The sequence below is a fragment of the Engystomops pustulosus genome, chromosome 6 (genome assembly GCF_040894005.1).
Source record: "Engystomops pustulosus chromosome 6, aEngPut4.maternal, whole genome shotgun sequence".
Classification (NCBI taxonomy): Eukaryota; Metazoa; Chordata; class Amphibia; order Anura; family Leptodactylidae; genus Engystomops; species Engystomops pustulosus.
The window spans coordinates 127,812,213-127,832,434 of NC_092416.1; the positions used below are offsets into that span (position 1 = coordinate 127,812,213).

The following is a 20,222-nucleotide window of genomic DNA, read 5'->3' on the forward strand; positions in this document are numbered from 1 at the left end:
GGGGGTCAGAATAAATAGATAAAATAAATCAATCAGTCCAGTTGGTACCCTAAGTAGTAGTTTGTTACAAAGTATCAGTTTGGAACCCAGTGTTGTTCAGTATGCAAGTTATAATATTGTATTGGCTTCTTAGCAAAGAGAGAGCCTAGGTATGCATGGGTGCTAAGAGAAAATATTCTTCTTATTTACAAAAGGCAGATATATTGAAAATGTTGAGAAACTGAAAAATATGTGTGGCCAGTCAAAACATGTCCACTGCCCCCAAGGTGTTTCACACATCTATTGATAGTCTGGAGTCTAGATTATGTATTGCATAAACTGCACTTTACTCACTTTCTTCATTGCATAAATCTATATTTCGCCTCCGGACTAGATTTCCTGATTGACTCATTTGTCTCTGGTGAACAATCAATCCCCCATTCCACAAGTGAACTCATTGTTTCTGCTGTCAAATATTTCTTCCATAATAGAACATAATCTGCAAATACCAGTAGAAAAACTGCTTAAATTCTAAAATGTGAGAATCCAAAAAGTCTGATGGTTTCCAGCACAGAGATGCAGATAGAATTTTAGAGATCCAGCAGAACAAGCTTGAGCAGACAGAGACATTATTCATTTCAAACTGTCTTCAAGGTTCTCAGCCCTTACAGTTGACTTTTATATACTCCTTTCTGCAAGTTCAATAATACAGAAAATTTAAAGAGTCTATCACCTCCACCAAGTGAAAAACAAAAAACACAATTCATGCCAAATATACTTTATTAATCTGGTAAATATTTAAAACACATAAAATAAAAGGAGAAAAATCCACAGTGAAAAACAGACTGGCACAGGGGATATGTCAATATCTAAACATCTTCACATGAATGATTTGAGACACATGTAATGCATCTAGGCTGTAAACATTCCTGGGATCCACATTATATACAAAGAGGAACATTTACTAAGCTCGGTGCCCCAGTTTTTCTAGTCCTTCTAATGCAAACTGCTTGCACAGGTATTTAAGGAGTGTCCGCGCCACATTTGTGTCATGACTGCACTGTTCTTCATGCAACACAAATTTCTGAACTGAATGGTGCGTTCCGCTGGTCATTTGGACCCTGCGCCAGATTTATCATTCAAATTCCAACAGAAATGTGTTGCAAGGCCCATGTTAAAGGCGCACCAAGAAAAAGTGGCGTCAGATTTATGCAATACGTGAGACACAAATCCTGAATCTGTATTTTGTTAACCAAGGTATATTTAAAGGGGTTATCCGGGTTTAAAAAAAATTTTATGGCCGGGCTGGGGAGGGCTAGTTAAACATAAAAAACATGGACTTACCTCCTCCGGCGCCGCTGATGTCCCGCGCCACGGTCCCTTCGATCCGTGCCCCTGTTTGTTTACAGGGGCACGGAAGCCGCGCACAGGGAGCTTCCGGTCCGCGATGTGGACGGCTCCTCCCATCCGTCCCTATCTCTCAGCGTTGTAAGCGCTGGTAGATGGTGCGCATGGGAGCATCTGGCCGGCCGGAAGCTCCCTGTGCGCCGGTGTAATGAAACTGGCGCACAGAGAAGACCGGCCGCGGCACGGGACATCGGCAGCACCGGAGGAGGTAAGTACATGTTTATTGTGTTTAAATAGCCCTCCCCAGCCCGGCCAGAAGAAATTTTTTAAACCCGGATAACCCCTTTAAGAATTTTGTCTTTCTGCGAATATCCTTTAAGCTGATGCTGTCCACTACACATGGTGCTGAAATCTGCAAAGGTCTACACTAGACAAGCAACCATTGCAGCAATTTTTACCTGTGAGAATAATTATATCTGGATCTAGCTTTCATTTCAATTTTAGGATACGAAAGAAAATATTTTCCTTCACTGAAAGCAATCAGGTAGATGGTTTCCATCTCTAAACTTTAAGATTCAATTTGTGTGTCAGTAGGAAATCATCTGTCAGTCATCTTTCATAGTAAAAGTCAGGAATATTTTCAAAGACTGACAATAGAGTTACAAAGTTACAAAAACTTTCTTCCACTATAAGATCTAACTTTTCAAGTCACATTGACCTCATATGAAGGGACATGAAAACGATCTGAGCTTCTCCCACAATGACAGGCGGATCATTTAATTTTATATTCTGTCTGTCTACTGTATAGTAAGGCAGCATTTGTATGGGAGGTAGACTTCTAAAGGTGCCATCTATGATAATGAAGGACATTGTTTAATTAAAATCCAATAGTCTTGCAATTCTAAAAACGGGGAATAGAAAAATGAGAGCAATGGAGCACACATTGTCAACTATCACATCAGTAGCAGGCAGATCAAAGACCCTCAATGCTACAATAATATTGCTCCGGTATAGAGTTCCCAATACTATGGCAGTTATATTCTTGAATTTAGAATAATGTATTAAAGTGGTTATACTCTTACGCATAAAAGGCAGTACTACAGTAGTTATTTACTTACACTGTACATACAATATGGTTTATAGTTGTTATATCTTTCTACATAGGTGCAGTATTATAGTAGTTATATTCTTGTACATGGGGGCAGTATTATAGTAGTTATATTCCTGTACATAGGGGGCAGTATTATAGTAGTTATATTCTTGTACATAGGGGGCAGTATAATAGTAGTTATATTCTTGTACATAGGGGGCAGTATAATAGTAGTTATATACTTGTACATAGGGGGCAGTATTATAGTAGTTATATTCTTGTACATATGGGGCAGTATAATAGTAGTTATATTCTTGTACATAGAGGGCAGTATTTTAGTAGTTATATTCTTGTACATAGGAGCAGTATTATAGTAGTTATATTCTTGTACATAGGGGGCAGTATTTTAGTAGTTATATTCTTGTACATAGGGGGTAGTATTACAGTACAGGCAGTCCCCTACTTAAGAACACTCGACTTACATACGACCCCTAGTTACAAACGGACCACTGGATATCCATGATTTTTTTTTTTTTTTTCCAAGTGTTGTCCCTTTACTGTGAGATCACTCTGTGTAACATCATTTTACTGTGACACCAAGTGTATTATGTCTGAACCATGATTCCAGTGTCTTCAATACAGGCGGTCCCCTACTTAAGAACACTCGACTTACATACGACCCCTAGTTACAAACGGACCACTGGATATTGGTAATTTATTGTACTTTAGTCCTAGCCTACAATAAACAGCTGTAACAGTTATCAATGGTGTCTGCAATGAAGATTTATTGTTAATCCTGATTCTTATGACAACCCTACATTTTTTAAATCCAATTGTCACAGGCACCAAAAAAGTTCTGTCTGGGATTACAATGATAAAATATACAGTTCCGACTTACATACAAACTCAACTTAAGAACAAACTTACAGACCCCATCTTGTATGTAACCCGGGGACTGCCTGTAGTTATATTCTTGTACAAAGGGGGCAGTATTATAGTAATTATATCCATCTACATAGGAACAGTATTTTAGTAGTTTATAAAAAAAAAAAAAGGTCCACCAGCAACAGACAAAAATTCATACCTCTGGTATGAATAAGGACCCAATGTAGACGGTCTGAAACACATTTTGAAACCCATCTTCTCTATTCTGTGATGACAATTTTAATGTTTTTCTAATAAAGCCTTGAACTTTTTACATTTTGCCTGTTGCCAGTGGACCTCCAATTTTTTCATTGCCTTTATTGCAAGCTCCTGGAACTGGATTCCTTCCTTTCGGGCATGGCAGTGATCCAAGCCATTAGACCATTGGGTGAGCTGACACTTTTTTATCTTCATACATAGAAACAGTATTTTAGTAGTTATATCCTTGTACATAGGAAAAGTATTATAGTAGTTATGTCCTTGTAGATATGGGGCAGTATTATAGTAGTTATATTCTTGTACATAGGGGGTAGTATTATAGTAGTTATATTCTTGTACATAGGGGGCAGTATTATAGTAGTTATATTCTTGTACATACGGGGCAGTATTATAGTAGTGATATTCTTTTACATATGGGGAAGTATTATTGTAGTTAAATTCTTTTACACAGGGGGCAGTAATAAAGTAGTTATATTCTTACTCATAAGAGGCAGTTTTATAGTATTTATACATTAGGGGAGGTGTTATATTAGTTATGTACTTTATATACTTAAATATTGGCAGTGCTATTATTTTTTGTCCATATTGGAAATATAAGCCTACTAAAAAGTAATATGTGATTTGCCTAGACAATGATGGAAAGAACTTGATAAAGTGACAGCTTTTATTTTAAACTGAACTTTTAAAAAATATTTTACTTTCTCTCAGTGGTCTTGACAGCTCATACAAAGTACATTACACAGCAGGGGCCGACAATGAGAATTCAAAGGTAAAAAGAGTACGAAATCTGTTCTATGGCATGCTGGAAGGTACAGTCACACCATAGATTGCAGGTTCTATATCTCTAATCATCCTAAAGGTTGGAGATCATTACCAAGGTCTTTAAACTATTCAATTATTAATTTTTCTATTGAAGGTATGGTAAACATTTTAATAATACTGTTAAAGTGCAGTTATATTTCCTTGACAACTCCTCATATCCCTTTACAGAAGATAACAAATACTAATGAGTGTGGATATAAAGCAGGACATGGCTAAACAGATAAATGATGAGAGTAAAAATCAAGACTTGGAAAAAGTTTCACTGTCTTTTCATGAAATGACTGTTATACTGGGAAGATCTGGGCTCATGAGAACAATAAAAGTATAAATCAGAGAAAGTGTATTGGAACATTGATGCATGTTGTACTGCATGACTCCCTGCATAATGGCTACTAAGGCCAATGTCTTGCTTGAGTCTTGCAAAGGTGTGATTACAGTCTTCAATATTTGTTTTCTTGGCCCAATTATAAGTAGGAGAAACTATCGGAAAAAAAAAACTCAACTAAACCAAGGTTAGGAAAAAGCAAATAAAGTCTCCCGGTACAGTCCTGACTTCTAGGAGAGGCGTCATTAAAAATACATCACTGCTGAGTGGCTCTGCTTCATTGTGCCAGGAGCCTCAGCCTCCTCCCTCTGACTTGTGATAAGGGAATATCTTCCTCACTGTTATAGTTCAGGTAAAATACTCCTTACAAAACCATTCTCTTCTCCTAATTAAAGCCCTGATGATGTCAATTAGCTGATAGAATGCTACTAATTTGTATCTTTATTTACCAAATATCCAAAAGGCATTCCTTTCTTTTTTAATTGCAAAGTAGCAGATGCTACGGTAAGGTATAAAACCATTTCTCTCCCACCAGGGCCTCAACAATTACTGAATAGTGATGATAGGAAAAGAACTATTGGCCATACATACAAGAATACAACAACTTTAATATTGACTCCTATACACAAGGATATAACAACTTTAATACTTCTCCTCTGTACAAGAATATAACTACTATTACACTGCCTGCTATATACAAGAGTATTATAACTTTTACTTATCTAGAAACAAGAGATACAATCCAGCACTCGCAGAATGACTTGAAATAAAATTTTCATTCCTTTATTATAAACGTTTAAAACAGAAGCCGTCATCAGGGACAAATCATTTCAACAAACATGGTCCAAATCACGTGAAATTTGAACAAAGATTTAGAATGGAAGAGGGGTGTGTATCTTACACATAACGTGTTGTGACATGACAAATTTGTCCCCTTGTAATTACATGTCAAAACAGAATTGACTTCCATACAAAATGACAAAAACATGACATTAAGTAGTGTCTATACACATTTCTAGGGTAAGTATGCATTAATAATTTACCCTTAGGATGCCCTTATATCTGTCAGGATTCAGGGGTAGTGGACCTACTGGACCACCGCCGATGAAGAGGTAAGCCGACACCTGGGAGCAGAGTCTAAGTGGCACCCGGTTTTCACCAGAGCCCGCCGCAAAGCGGGTTGGACTTGCTGCGGCGTAGTGTCACCAGGTCGCTCCACAGGCACGACTTTGTGGGCAATTGGTGGCCAAGGCGTGGTACAGAGTCGAGAGGCAGAATCGTGGTAGGCAGGAGGTCAAGACAGGAAGCACAGGATGGGGGTCAGGAGCAAGGCAAAAGGTCAAGGCAGACAGTAGAGTAGCGAAATCAGGGATAGAACCGGGGTCACAACGTGAAATGAGTTGCAGCAAGTCCAACTCGCCTTGCGGCAGGCTCTGGTAAATACCGGGTACCACTCAGCTCCCAAGTGTTGGCTTACATCATCGTCCACGGTGGTCTAGTGGGTCCAGTACCCCTGGTTCCTGACATAATGTCTGTGCCTGTAAGTAGCCCAGATTTGCTGTACATTTACTGCTGGTATATATTTTTTTTTTTGTTGTTATTTGGGGGGGTACTAAGTAACATTATTGACCTTTTGTAAAAGCATCCCAGGACGTGCGCTGTAAGCGCTGCTAGCAGGAGGGAGGTCCTGGGCTGAAGCAGAAGAATGCTCTGTGCGATGGGAGCTCCTGGTTTTCAAGAGAAACATGTGATGGACGTGACACAATGATGCTGTAAAAAGAGTTCACAGCACGCACAGCATTCTTCTGCTTCAGCCAAGGACCTTCCAACTGATAGTTGCACTCAAATAGTAGTATGTGGCTTTGCAGTTAAAAATATTTGGTTGGGGGACCACTCAGATGTGTTTGCCCTACCCCCTGTGCTGAAATCCTAGCTACGCCACTGCCTGCTAGTAAAGGGTTGAGGCACTGTATCTTAATTACAGTCGTTTTTCTGATATGCAAATGAGTAGACAAGAGTCAATTCCTGAATAGAAGTGTCATGTTTTCTCTAGGCTGCCATTGAACCACACCTTTTATTTGACAGCTAGGATGGGACAACTTGCGCTTTTCAACAAAAGGGGTGAGTAAGGTTTATTGTGCCTATTCTTGATGACAGGTTCACTTTAAAGCAAGGAGACCACTGTATGCAAGAAGAGGACCTGGGGGCGGGGGGGGGGGGGGCGATGCATCGAAAAGGTGAGTGTTGAGTTTATTTTTTGTGCTGAGCATGCTGGGGCTGGCGATATACTGGGGATGACTGGCTATATACTGGGGAATGGGCTGGCTATATACTGGGGGCTAGCTGTTCATATACTAGGACTTACTATATATTGGGGCAGGGGCTGCCTATAAAGAGCGGGCTGGCTATATACTAGGGCAGGGGCTGGCTATATGCTGGGGGTTGGCCATATACTGGGGCACGGACCCGCTATATACTGGGGCAGAGGCTAGCTATATCTTGGGGGCTGGTTGGCTATATACTGGCATCTGGCTGGCTATATACTGCGACTGGCTATATACTGGGGGCTGGTTTGCTGGATATATACTGGGGCTGTCTGGGTATATACTGGGGGGCAGGGGCTGGCTATATACTGGGGGCTGGATTGCTGTATATATACTGGGGCTGGTTGGCTATATACTGGGGGGCAGTCTTGAAGTTACAGCCATAGACCACATACCTATAAATTATAGAGGAGGTAATAGAGTTAAAACACTACATGTCAAGAAAGCCAAATGGATTCTGTCCCACAACACACTCTATCCTTTAGGTCTGAACTTCAAAAGTGACAATGTATATTTATTAATTTTGTTTGTACTTTATGAGATTGTGATATTGTTCTTTATTGTTTTTTCACTTTATTTTTTGTAAATGTGTGCATATATTTCATTGTTCTGGTCTCTTCCCTTCCCTTGTTGCTTTTGCTGCTAATTTTGGCTTATTGCTCATAGCTTGTGTTTTGTACTTAATTTTTCCCCTATATACCGTCTGTCAGCATTCCATGCCGCAGGTATACATAATGACCTTGTCTTTTAGGTCCGAAATGCGTCACCTTTTTCCCCACATGTGATCATATTTTTAATGTTTTCCTAATAAACTTTTTCATTTCTTACTCATGTTTTTTGCCTGATGACGATGTTTCTATCTCTCTATTTCTCTCATCACTACTATTATATTGCTCCCTATGTACAAGAATATAACTAGTATAATACTGCTCCCCATGTACAAGAATATAACTAGTATAATACTGCTCCCTATATACAAGAGTATAACTACTATAATACTGCCCCTATTACAATAATATAACTGCTATAATACTGCCCCCTATGTACAAGAATATAACTACTAAAATACTGCTCCCTATGTACAATAATATAACTGCTATAATACTGCCTCCTATGTACAAGAATATAACTACTATAATACTGTCCCTTATGTACAAGAATATAACTACTATAATACTGCTCCAATGTGCAAGGATATAACTACTATAATACTGCCCCCTATGTACAAGAATATAACTACTATAATACTGACCCCTATGTACAGGAATATAACTACTATAATACTGCCCCCTATGTACAAGAATATAACTACTATAATACTGCCCCCTATGTACAGGAATATAACTACTATAATACTGCCCCCTATGTACAAGAATCTAACTACTATAATACTGCTCCCTATGTACAAGAATATAACTACTATAATACTGCTCCCTATGTACAAGAGTATAACTACTATAATACTGCCCCCTATGTACAAGAATATAACTACTATAATACTGCCCCCTATGTACAGGAAGATAACTACTATAATACTGCACTATTTTACAAGAAGATAATTACCATAAAACTTCCCCCCTATGTACAAGAATAGAAGAATAGAACTACTATACTGCTGCTCTCTATTTACTAAAAAGGAAGAATCACATACGTAGTACCAAAATAAGAATGTTTGAAATTAAAGAAGGAATTCTATATAACCAAAGTATAACATATTTATAAACAGAACCCAGATGCTCTGTAAAGACTACAAAACATGTTGACCAATTGTGAGGAGGCTTGGACCAGTCCCAAGCTACACAGTTTGCAGTGCACTAGTTTCATGTAGCAACAGAGAGCTATACAGTAGCCACAAATGTCCAACAGCTTCAAGCTGTTCAGCCACAACAATCTGGTTATCTCTTTATGTTCCAAATTAAAACATACAAAGCCCAAATGGAGCCTTACAGATAGAGGTAGTGAAGCTCTGTCCAAAGATGTCATTTTATGCAGACCCCCAGATTAACACAATATGGGGCTCATTTACTAAGGGCCCCGCAGATGGCACTTTCATCGGACATCCTGACGATTTCCATTTTGCGCTGGGACAGGGATTTAAAAAGGGTTTTTGGCGCACACGTTCGGATTTTGGGCCAATCGCGTCGGCTTTCATGCGACAGAAATCGGGGGGCGGGCCGTCGGATGATCCGACGGATTAGGACAAACCGCGGGATTTAACTTCAAAATTGTGTCGCAAACCAAGCACTTACATACACCGGAAGGAAGATGGTGAACTCCGGCGGACCTGAGCGGGGAAGCGACAGATGCAGGAAATCAGCAGGATCTAAGTGAATCACGCCACAGTGCATTCCGGACAAACAATGCATTTTCGGGAAGGGAGTAAATTTGCCCCTATGAGTTTGACTCCCAGGAGATCTTAAACGCTGGATGATAGCAGTGAGCTTTATGTTTAGTATAGTTGATTGTTTTGCGAATACTGGAATGATGTGCTTTACCTGGATATCTCCCAAATATTCTGGACACTAAAAAGGAAGTATGAAGCCCAGTTTTTATATTTTCTGAAACAAAAAGTAAAAAAAAAAGGTTTTTTGTTTATTTGAACACATCCCCATACACATGGAGAGAGAACATAAAGCCATTGCCACAAGCATTTTCTCTAGGGAGAACCAAAGAATTTTCTTCTTTACACTGAAAATATGTGTCAAGCAAGAAGTTCGTATACCAGTGGCAAATGCATATTTGGAGGAGCTATAGCTAATGTGAATGGAGGATGGGGGCCTTTAAACATCACTTGTATGCACTTGGATCAAGGAAGCGGTCTGCCATTTATAATACTTGTGTTTACACTGAGCTGTGCCCCTGAATGAGAAAGCAAGATTCCAACCACCACTAGATTTTTTACCTTTTGTCTGGGGGGTGGGGTGGCAAGGGGGATCTATACATCGTATTTAAGTCCACTTGTAGAATGAGTTTTGTTCTCTACGGAGGCTATATCCAGATTTGTTGTAAATTGAAAATACCAGCTGAGAATTTCCACAGTGTAGGTGTAAAATAATAGAGGAGATTAAAGCTATGGCAAATCTTCCCCACTGAACTCTATTGCTGACCAGTTAATTTGTCGCCTAATATAACCATGAGCTTAGACATTTAATTATATCCCTACTTTACTTACTAAACCTTTTATGTTTTTTTTAAACAGTTAATTTTTAAGAGGTGACTATTTCCTCAAATTGGTTACTGGGAAATAATTTCTTCTCCGCTCTACTGTGGAAAGTGATGGAGGTAAACATGACCTGACAATCACATATTTTATTGAAGGCTGAGAAATTACTTTGTCAGTAAGATAGCACTTCAGATTGTCATCCTTCTAAAATGTAAACATGCCACAAAGAAAACCTATTACCAGCCCATTGATAAGAGATTGGCATCTTTCCATTGCTGGCCCTACAGGAATTGCTGAAACAAGTACTACTTTTCTAGATATCAATCCCCGAAGACGTTATGGTCTGGCTAGACAGGTTATAGCACAGGACAGTGTGTTATAACCTGTCGCTATTCAGCTGTCAAGAACAAAATTACATATTTTAATGAATTTCCCTAACTCCACCCATATATTAATAGCGTCCACAGTCTGCCGAGAGTTTGAAAAATTTTAATATATAGCAGTTTTACTTTGAAGCCAAACACTTCATTGTCCCCTTCAAACAGTTTAATGCCCCTAGCTTGTGATAATACCCCCTCATTGGTCTCAACACACAGTATATTTCACTGTTGGAGGCCTCCCACATACCTTATTTTAGTCAAATACTCAGCTCTTCCCATTCCCCTGGTGTAGATGTCCATTCTCTGCAGCAGGTGTTTACCTACATTCAAAGGTCTATTTCTGCATGATCCACTATCAGGTATTATTGTGATCCTGTCTATGTACCGATAACAGGTTGGTGATGGTTTGTGGGCCTGAATATTCATGACAGGTCCCCTTGAAATATAGTGGGAGACATTATATCATAAGGATCCATCAAACAAGACAAGGAATAAGGTTCCCTCCAGATACATGAGCCCCTTTGCAGCTGTATGGTCTCCTTTATGGTATGTAAGCTCATATATATACCTTACCTTCCCATTCCCTGATAATATAAAGCTCATGCATTAAATAAATAGCAGCACAGAATCCTTTGACATCTGGCTATACCCCAGGAAGATATTGCTGTTCCATGAAGACGCAATATCCAAGACAGGGAGCTAATTCCAGACTTAATAAACAGCCGACTGATGTATATCTGCCAAGAAATGGGTTGAACCTTCTATAAGAGCTTGGCTGTCTCATTAAAACAAATCAAACATGATCTGCAAAATCAAAGGGTAATTGTTATGTTAATGAGTCTCTGGAAAGGGGCACGGGGGCTGTGGTAGAATAGGTTGTGCTGTATGGGGTCTGCAAGAACAGAATATGCTATTGAATTTAAACCAGATATGTCATGAAAGTGGTGTATTATATTATAGTATGCTGTAATGGGGGTGGATTATATCTTATTATTATATTACAATAAAGCCTCATGATTCAAAATATAAAGACAATTGCATCAGTATTGTTTTAGTGCATGACTGCTGCTCTGGTTAAGAACTACCTCTATCCAGAAAAGATATGGTTAAAAGAGATTTTTTTTCTTTCCGAAACCAATTTCCAGCTGATTGTGTCTGATATTTATAACTGAGCTCCTCTCTCTCTGTCGGAGAGGCTGTAGAGTGTGTGAATTGTGTGTGAGGCTCTTTGGCTGGGGGTGGATAGCAGGGAGACATGGAGGAGGTGTGGTCCAGCACTGGAGATATTGGGAGGTGGTGTCTCCTTATTACTGAAGTGGGGTAGAGATTCAGTTTGTGAAAGAAGCAGATGGGATCAGACAGATAATAACTGGGCACTCAGGCACAGGCACTGGGGGGAGCCATGTATTCTGCATATTGTAAAGTTGGCTTGCATTGACTATGACAAGACAGATACCTCTGGATATCACATTTGCCTCTGCTCTAATTGCCCCATGGCAGTCACCTTTTTTTCATAGAAAGATGCACAATCTGCTGACCACAACGCTGGATATTATGCTGTCAACCTAGAGACCACTGTGGTGCTGAAATGGCCAGCACTCTCCAAACCTGGTATTTAAATGATTCCTGGAGAAGCAATGGAGGTACCACAACCTTACCAGGCAACTTTGACTTTGCTTGGACAGTGGTTCTGGCTGTCCTTATGGGGATCTTGATTGTGACTACTGTGTTGGGAAATGCTTTGGTCATGTTGGCATTTGTGGTGGACTCCAGTCTTAGGACACAAAACAACTACTTCCTTCTCAACCTGGCCATCTCTGACTTTCTAGTAGGTAAAGTATCCATCCTTCCTACTGGGGGTAAGGTTGGCATAAGCTGGGTTTGTTAGATGATGTTATTTCTACCCATAGAAATGCATATCCATTGAAAATCTTTTCATTGTATACAAGTCTTAGGAAAGATATATGGGTTTGGTATGAACCATTGAGTGGAGATTTCAGTATCAAATATACATGAAAGTTGCAGATCGCTTGTAAGCAGCAGTGCATGCTTCATTAGAGCCAGTAATAGGATTTGTCTGTTGCTTCTTACAGGAGCTCTGTGCATCCCTCTCTATGTGCCCTATGTGCTGACTGGAAGATGGAGCTTTGGCAGAAGTGTATGTAAACTGTGGCTGGTACTGGACTACTTACTGTGCACCTCATCAGTGTTCAATATCGTCCTCATAAGCTACGACAGGTTTATTTCTGTGACTAGAGCTGTGAGTACCTCCATAAAATGATGCCTGAATGGGTTAATGTTACTTCTGTATGCTTCTCCTGATGCAAATATAGGCATTCTGATGCAAATGACACTGGGGGGACAAATATTGTACAATGCTTAATGTATAGGTAATGCCAGAGGATTAGATACATTCATGGGTAAGGAATCGCTTGCAGTTAACTCCTTCACTTCCAGATTGTAGCAAATATATAAAAAATATGAAAGGCAAAAGAGAGATGTATTAATTTGTGGTCATTTTGTTAACCTTTGCAGAATTATAAGAAAATCAGCTGGGACTCATTTATTTGTATATATGAATGGTTAATTCTGCACCAATCTGTAAAGTGTATATTTAATTAATATATATGAAAAGCAGCAGGTAAAATCTTCCCTAAGAAAAAAAATTCACATAAGTAGCTGACAGAAGCAACAGTTTATTCATTTAAAAAAGTGAATCGAACACCCTGCGAAATACATCCATTGTTAAGTTATTCAAAGGGATCCATTTAGAATCCAGCGTGTACTGGAGTTAAAGGAGTATGAGATAAGAAATAAAGTGCCTGCAAATTTTTACAGAGCCATTACTACTCTTGTGCATGGGCTGAAATTGAAAATGAATTTCATTTGCTTGACTGCAATACCAAATACAGCCTAGGGACAAGTGTGGCAGTATTTCTAGAAATACAAGACCACTTACAATCACAGCAAAGTTGAAATGTACTGAAATCAATGCTAAATTCTCAAATTCTCTGCATAGACAGTCTTGTCATATTTTTGTGTCTGGCAGGTAGGTGTTAGCAGTGGGGAAAAAAACTAGATAAGTAAAGAGTAAAACAATTTCCTTTTACAAGATATATCAATAGGTTTCTTGTATTTAGAAGTACTACTAATTTATGCAAACTTTGAAAAAATATTAGTTGCCATTTAAAGTGAGTCTGACACTCCCAAATCACCTCAAATCGTGTGAAATCAGCAATGTGTAGTTTGTATTCTAAGATTTCCTTAAATACCCTCCTTGTTTTCTAGGGAGTGATCTGTCATTTGTGGAGAAAATTACATTTTAATCATTTTTCAAATGAGCTCCTTGGTGCACTGGGGGCAGGGCTATTAATGCTGGTGCATCTGTGTCCTTCTGTCTATGGTACCCATCATTAGCTAGCACTGTACCTTCACATTATGAATGTGAAGGTACATTATGAATGTGAATGAATTATATATACATATAAAGAAGGTTTAGAAGGAAGAAGACGAGTATAAAAGCAGATGTGACCACACCCCCAGTGTACCAAACAGCTAATTTGCATGAAGATAAAATTAGAATTTTTCTGAACTGATAGATCGCTTGGAAACAGGAAATATATGTCTAGAGCACAACACATACAGGTATTTGTAGGAGACAATGATCTGTCAATGCAGCAGCATAAGACACTAAACAAATGCACAGAATAGCTGCTACTCAGAAAACTTATTGGAGAAAAACAATTTACAACATCTCCTGCAGACACTGCCCTTGGATACCTGACAAATTTACTATGTATGCTCTTCAAGCAGTCCCAAAGTAAATAATTTGCCAGTTAAGTATAAATAAGGCTCGAACTTTACGATATTAATATTTGCATATCTGCTCGTTGTCATCAATTAGGAATATCCTTGTTTAGATTCTTCGGCTATGGACTTATGAAAAGAAACACAAAGTATATTTCAGGTTGCAGATCCATGTGCTCTTGTCCATCATCTGGAGGTTCTGGTTCTGAGGTTCATACAATCATACATTTCCTCTCCATTTTGTAAACCCCCTATACACTGAATTGTTTTCCTGCATTAAAACACTGTAGCAAATTACCGCATAGAGGATTATCTAGATTAGGTATAACGATGACAAATCCAAGTCTATAACATATATTAAAACAGCATGTAGTTTAAAGAGGACCTGTCAACTGAGCAGCTCCTAGCGCCAGCCTATTTTTAGCAGTGATAAACTGCTAGCTTTATCAAAACCAATAAAGCAAGTACAATAAAGCTTATACTCAAGTACAATAGGAACCCTGGACTGTGCTCAGAGAGGTCCGGTGTATTCATGAGGCGGCGGTCCGAGGCACTGCTTCTCCCCTGGACCGGCCCTCCCACTCCATAGGCCGGTGGTGACTGCCAGATTCATGCGGCAGTCAACGCCTCCTAGTCCCGCCCCTCATGAATACGCCTGGCCCCTTTGAGCGCAGAATGGCGTTTCTATTGTAATGCGCGGCAGTGTATCCGTTTCTGTCTCTGGCAGTTCAATGTGTTTACATGGTGACAAACTACTAAAAAGTTATAAGTTTCGTGTACTTGAATAACTCATTCTCATTGCAATCCCACTGTTCTCTCAAATTAATTCTGAAGATTATCAAGATGTGTTAGAAATATTAAAAAAGAGAATACATCATACAATGCTATTTCTTTAAAGCTTTATTTACTAAAACCAAGGAGATCCATTGAAATATATTTGCTAAAACCATTGAACCTTTGTAAACACTGCTATAATTCTCTATGTATGTGTTGAAAATATTACAACCCCTGTATATTACTAAATGTATTAGTCTTTTACCAAATCTATGCATTTTTCTGCTGAACATGCCAGAGATGTACAGAGAGGTCGTATATCCTCCTGGGAATGGGTCAGTGTCAGGCCGAGCAGTGATGCTGCAGCAGGTAATCCGTGGCATACAGGGGATTCTTATTGGATTTCTGCATATCAAATTAAATGCTCGGCAAACAGCAATAATAACAGCAGAAGACATGACAGAAACCTCTTCAGTTTAAAAGTGCTATCCTACAGAAGGTACACAGTGACCTGTTACACGAGGTCCAGACTTCTACACACACAGCTGTTTCTGTATGATCAATAGTACAGAGTAAATGTGAAATAAAACAGAAGATATATATGGCTTTACAATCTGATGTCAGACCTAGGTAGATGTACAGAGATGTTAGAGATACATTGACGGTTTGTAAAAAAGTTGAGTACAAGCTAATATAGCTGGCATCTCAAGCCCCCCCTACCTCTCTCCCCCATACATATGATATTTTATGTTAAAATTCCAACTTGCCCCATCAATACTTTTCATGAAGTCTCCTACATGAGAAGCCCATATGTTTAAGAAATTTTCATTTAATTTGTATGGAGGCCTATGCTACAGAGGGCTCTTATCTTAGAGACTCAATTCAATGTCCTATGTGTATAGCTTACCCTCCCGTCTTAGGTTAAACTACCATGTGCTTCACAAGGGCCGGAAGCCAGAGGAGGGGTGAGTGCTCCTGGCTGCCCTGCCACTAATCTAGACAGGAATAGGACCAGCTATATCTTCTGTGGCACAGCTCGGTCACAGTGCGGTGAGACCGTTTCTGAGGCCAGTTTGCAGTCGCCAAAAGTCATGTGCATATGTCCTTGCTATTATGCTATTCTTCCAAAATAATGAAAATTTAAAAAGTACCACTTTTGTAGGATGATAAGTTTCCAAACAATTCATAGATCCTGCAAGCTGAAAAAATATGTACTAGGGGCTTCTAGGGTTTTCTAGAGGTTTCACGGCGCTTAAAGTTACTTTCCCATGAAACACGTTAGGCCCTATCCACAGAACTTGCTGATCAGTGGGGGCCTCAATGATGGGATCCCCATGGATCACGAGAGCGGGGGTCTAATGGGATCCTATGTACCCCCATCGGGAACAAGCGGTTGCGCTTGGCCAGACTGCCCAGTTCATCTCTTTGGAGCCGACAGAGATTGCCGTGTGCTGTGCGTTGATGGCTGCCCTGGTCATCTCGGGAGCAATGAGGGGTCTCGCTGGGGTACATAGGATCCCATCAGACCCCCATTCTTGTGATCTGTGGGGGTAGCATCATCGAGACCACCATCAATGAGCAAGTTAGGGCCTAACTTGTTTAATGGGAAAACCCTTTAATACAAAGATATTGTGTTGTATAGCATTTATATTCTTGTCCGTGCTGATATTTCCTCCTTTCTGTTCAAGGTTAGTTATAGGGCTCAACAGAGCAACAGCAAGCATGCAGTATTGAAGATGAGCATGGTCTGGCTGCTAGCCTTTCTATTGTATGGACCAGCCATCATCACCTGGGAATACATTGCAGGCAAGACTATCATCCCTGAAGGAGAATGCTTTGCTGAATTCTTCTACAACTGGTACTTCCTAATCACTGCCTCCACCATAGAATTCTTTACACCTTTTATAAGTGTAACTTTCTTCAATCTCTGTATTTACCTAAATATTCAGAAGAGGACCAGAGCCCGGTTGGACCTTATGCTGGAGGCACACAGTCAAACCACTACTGACAATCCATGCGTTATGGCTGAACCAATCAGGGCTAACTCTCTGAAATGTTGGAAGTCTGCACATAAAGCGTCAAAAAGTAGAGATGACAACCAAGCCACCTCCAAGGTAACGGAGGCTGAGATTTTGAAAAAAGTAAAAGGTGTCAAAAGAGCCTCTCTAAATGGGAGTTCACTGAATGTCCTTGAAAAATCTAGAGGTGCCAGAAGAAGTTTTGCAGAATCTGGGTCTACCCCATCTCTGGAAAAACGTATGAGAATGGTTTCTCAAGGAATTGCACAACGTTTTCGGTTGTCAAGAGACAAAAAAATTGCTAAGTCTTTAGCTGTTATTGTCTGTGTATTTGGGCTATGCTGGGCACCTTACACCTTACTCATGATAATAAGGGCAGCATGCAGAGGGCACTGTATACCAGAGTTTTGGTATGAAGCATCTTTTTGGCTGCTGTGGGTAAACTCAGCTGTGAATCCTATTTTGTATCCATTGTGCCATTACAGCTTTAAAAGGGCTTTCAAGAAAATTCTATGCCCTCAAAAGTTAAAAATCAAGCCAAGTAGTAAATTTCACCATTGCTGGAAGTGAACTCAGACAGCAGTAAGTTGGTATATAATGCAGGGAGATACAAGAATGTGGTGAAAAAGAGAAATGAAGACCTCACAGTTCAAGAAGGAGGTCGGTCTTTGTAGCCAGTCAAGGGTGAGAAAGCTGAGCTATGTAATGAAGAGTTTTGGAGGACAATCAAAAGTAAAGTGATTTAATCCATTTAATTCAATAAAGAAGATGTAACAATGTAGCGCAGGCTCTGCCAGTGCGAAGACACCACTAGTTTTTTGCTGCACCACATTTACTACTGTGATGTTTAACTCTGGTGCAGTTTAAAACTGTCGTTTTCTACTTTCCGCCTTCATAGAGTTGTGCTAAACTGTGCGACACAATTTGGCACAAAGTCTACAGACTATTTCCCGCCTGACCCCCCCCCCCCATTTTATGGAGATCATGCCCCTTTTCACAGGCCACGCCCATTAGTTGGTCATGTCACAAAAGTGTTGAAAACAGGTCTAACAGGTCTGTGGCGGAAAGCAAATTGCACCAGAAGTTTGGAATTTATGGCTTAATACATCTCCCCCAATGAGTCAGCAGGGAAGTCATTAGACATCTAAGCAGGCATAGCTTCTTGTGAGGTACTCCTCATTTCATGCTTGACATATGTCATCTATGTCATCTCCGTACAGATGGAGATAACTTTTCTTCCATATCATGGATCTACCATTGTTTTGATCAATTTACCATTTACTGCTACAGTGCCAAAATAAACAGCAGAGCTGTAGAGATGCTGCTCTCATAATGGTACTTATACCCATGGTGCTCACTATCTACCTTATATACTCGAGTATAAGCCTAGTTTTTCAGCACAAAAATATGTGCTAAAACCCCAAACTCGGCTTATACTCGAGTAAACAAAATATAGGTTTTACCAGGTATTTGTCGTAAAATTAGGGGCCTCGGCTTATACTTGGGTCGGCTTATACTCGAGTATATACGGTAATTTGCCTGTACACCCACTGTTCTATGTTTTTGGATAATAGGATAAGACATAAAGTGGAAACAATAGTATAGAGAGAACATGGAAACACTGTGAAGATTTGCTTCTAGTAAAACAAACCAAAGTGAATCTATTTTTTCTGATATTTAAGGCCCCTAAATCCCTTTTGCAGACATATAATTAACTCTTGCAGTCACATTAATTTGAGGAAAATCCTCCTGAAAAAGTTAAAAATTTTTTAACCCCCTATATGCATTTTGACAAAGTTCATGAAGGGGCCTTAGGCTGGGCCATCATGTTCTTACTGCAACTTAACCTACTGTATATATTCGAGTATAAGCCGAGTTTTTCAGCACCAAAAAATGTGCTGGAAAAACTAAACTCGGTTTATAATGTAGTCTATAAAAAAAAATCAATCAAGTCAATACTCACCTTTCCAACGCCCCGACATGTCCTTTATTTGTTCTCTGTTGGGGGCCGGTGGCAGGTCCATGGTGCACACACCGATGTCAGCCGCTTGTTGACACCAAAGTGTGTGTCCCAGGAGTAACAGGCCCTGCGAGATGGTGGTGCACAAACTATTATATCAGCAAACGGCTGAAGTCAGTGTGTGTGTTGTAGACCTGTGTCATTTTATGGTATGAAGGGGACTGGCTATATACTGAGAGGCAGGCTGTATATTATGGGGCAGGAGACTGGCTATATACTGGGGGACAGAAAACTGGCTATATACTGAGGGGGAGGAGGCAGGCTATATACTGGGGCAGGAGGCATAGTATATACTGTGGACTGGCTGACTAGCTATATACTGGTGGCAGGAGGCAGGCTATATACAGGGGGTAGAAGGCAGGCTATATATTGGGTACAGGAGGTAGGCTATATATTTGGAACAGGAATCTGCAATATACTGCGAGCTGACTGATTATATACTGGGGGTAGGGGTTGGCAGCTATATACTGGGGGGGGGGGAGTGGGCTGGCAGGATATATTCTGGGGGGAGGTGGCTGGTTGGCTATATACTGGGGAGGCTGTGACCAATGCTTTTCCAACCCTAGGCTTAAACTTGAGTCAAAAGGTTTTCCAGTTTTTTTATGTTAAGATTAGGGACCTTGGCTTATACTCGGGTCGGCCTATACTCAAGTATATATACGGTAAGTTTCATATGGTTCTTCCATTGCTTGGAAAAAGAACATCTCTGGCCCTTTTACTGTCATCGTAGACCAGAGGCTATAATAGCCGACCCTGGCCTTTTTAACCCCTCAGACAACTTCCTAATGGTTTCTGAATAAGGGGCTATATCACGCAACTCATTCACTATCATGATGTGAAAGTTTACTAATGGGTTCAATGGCAACTGGAGGCCTTATGGAGGGTTGAATGATGCACAGAAACTCACTGGAGTCACATTACATAGAAGCAGACGGGAGGGAAAACAGCAAGTCACAGTACTGGGTCTCCACCCAGCAGGCACAACTGCAAATTGTAGATTTGTGCTCCTTTTTAGAAACTATTTTGGGTT

The 20,222-nt window shown here is 40.0% G+C and overlaps 1 protein-coding gene across 1 annotated transcript; it reads left to right on the forward strand.

Moving 5' to 3' along the window:
* Window positions 1–11,798: 11,798 nt before the first annotated feature.
* HRH3 (histamine receptor H3) lies at window positions 11,799–17,953 on the forward strand. The gene is made up of 3 exons (XM_072110975.1): window positions 11,799–12,405; window positions 12,667–12,833; window positions 16,843–17,953. Exons 1-3 carry the CDS (start codon window positions 12,162–12,164, stop codon window positions 17,740–17,742), a joined length of 1,311 nt encoding a protein of 436 aa, XP_071967076.1. The 5' UTR covers window positions 11,799–12,161; the 3' UTR covers window positions 17,743–17,953.
* The last annotated feature ends 2,269 nt before the right edge of the window (window positions 17,954–20,222 follow it).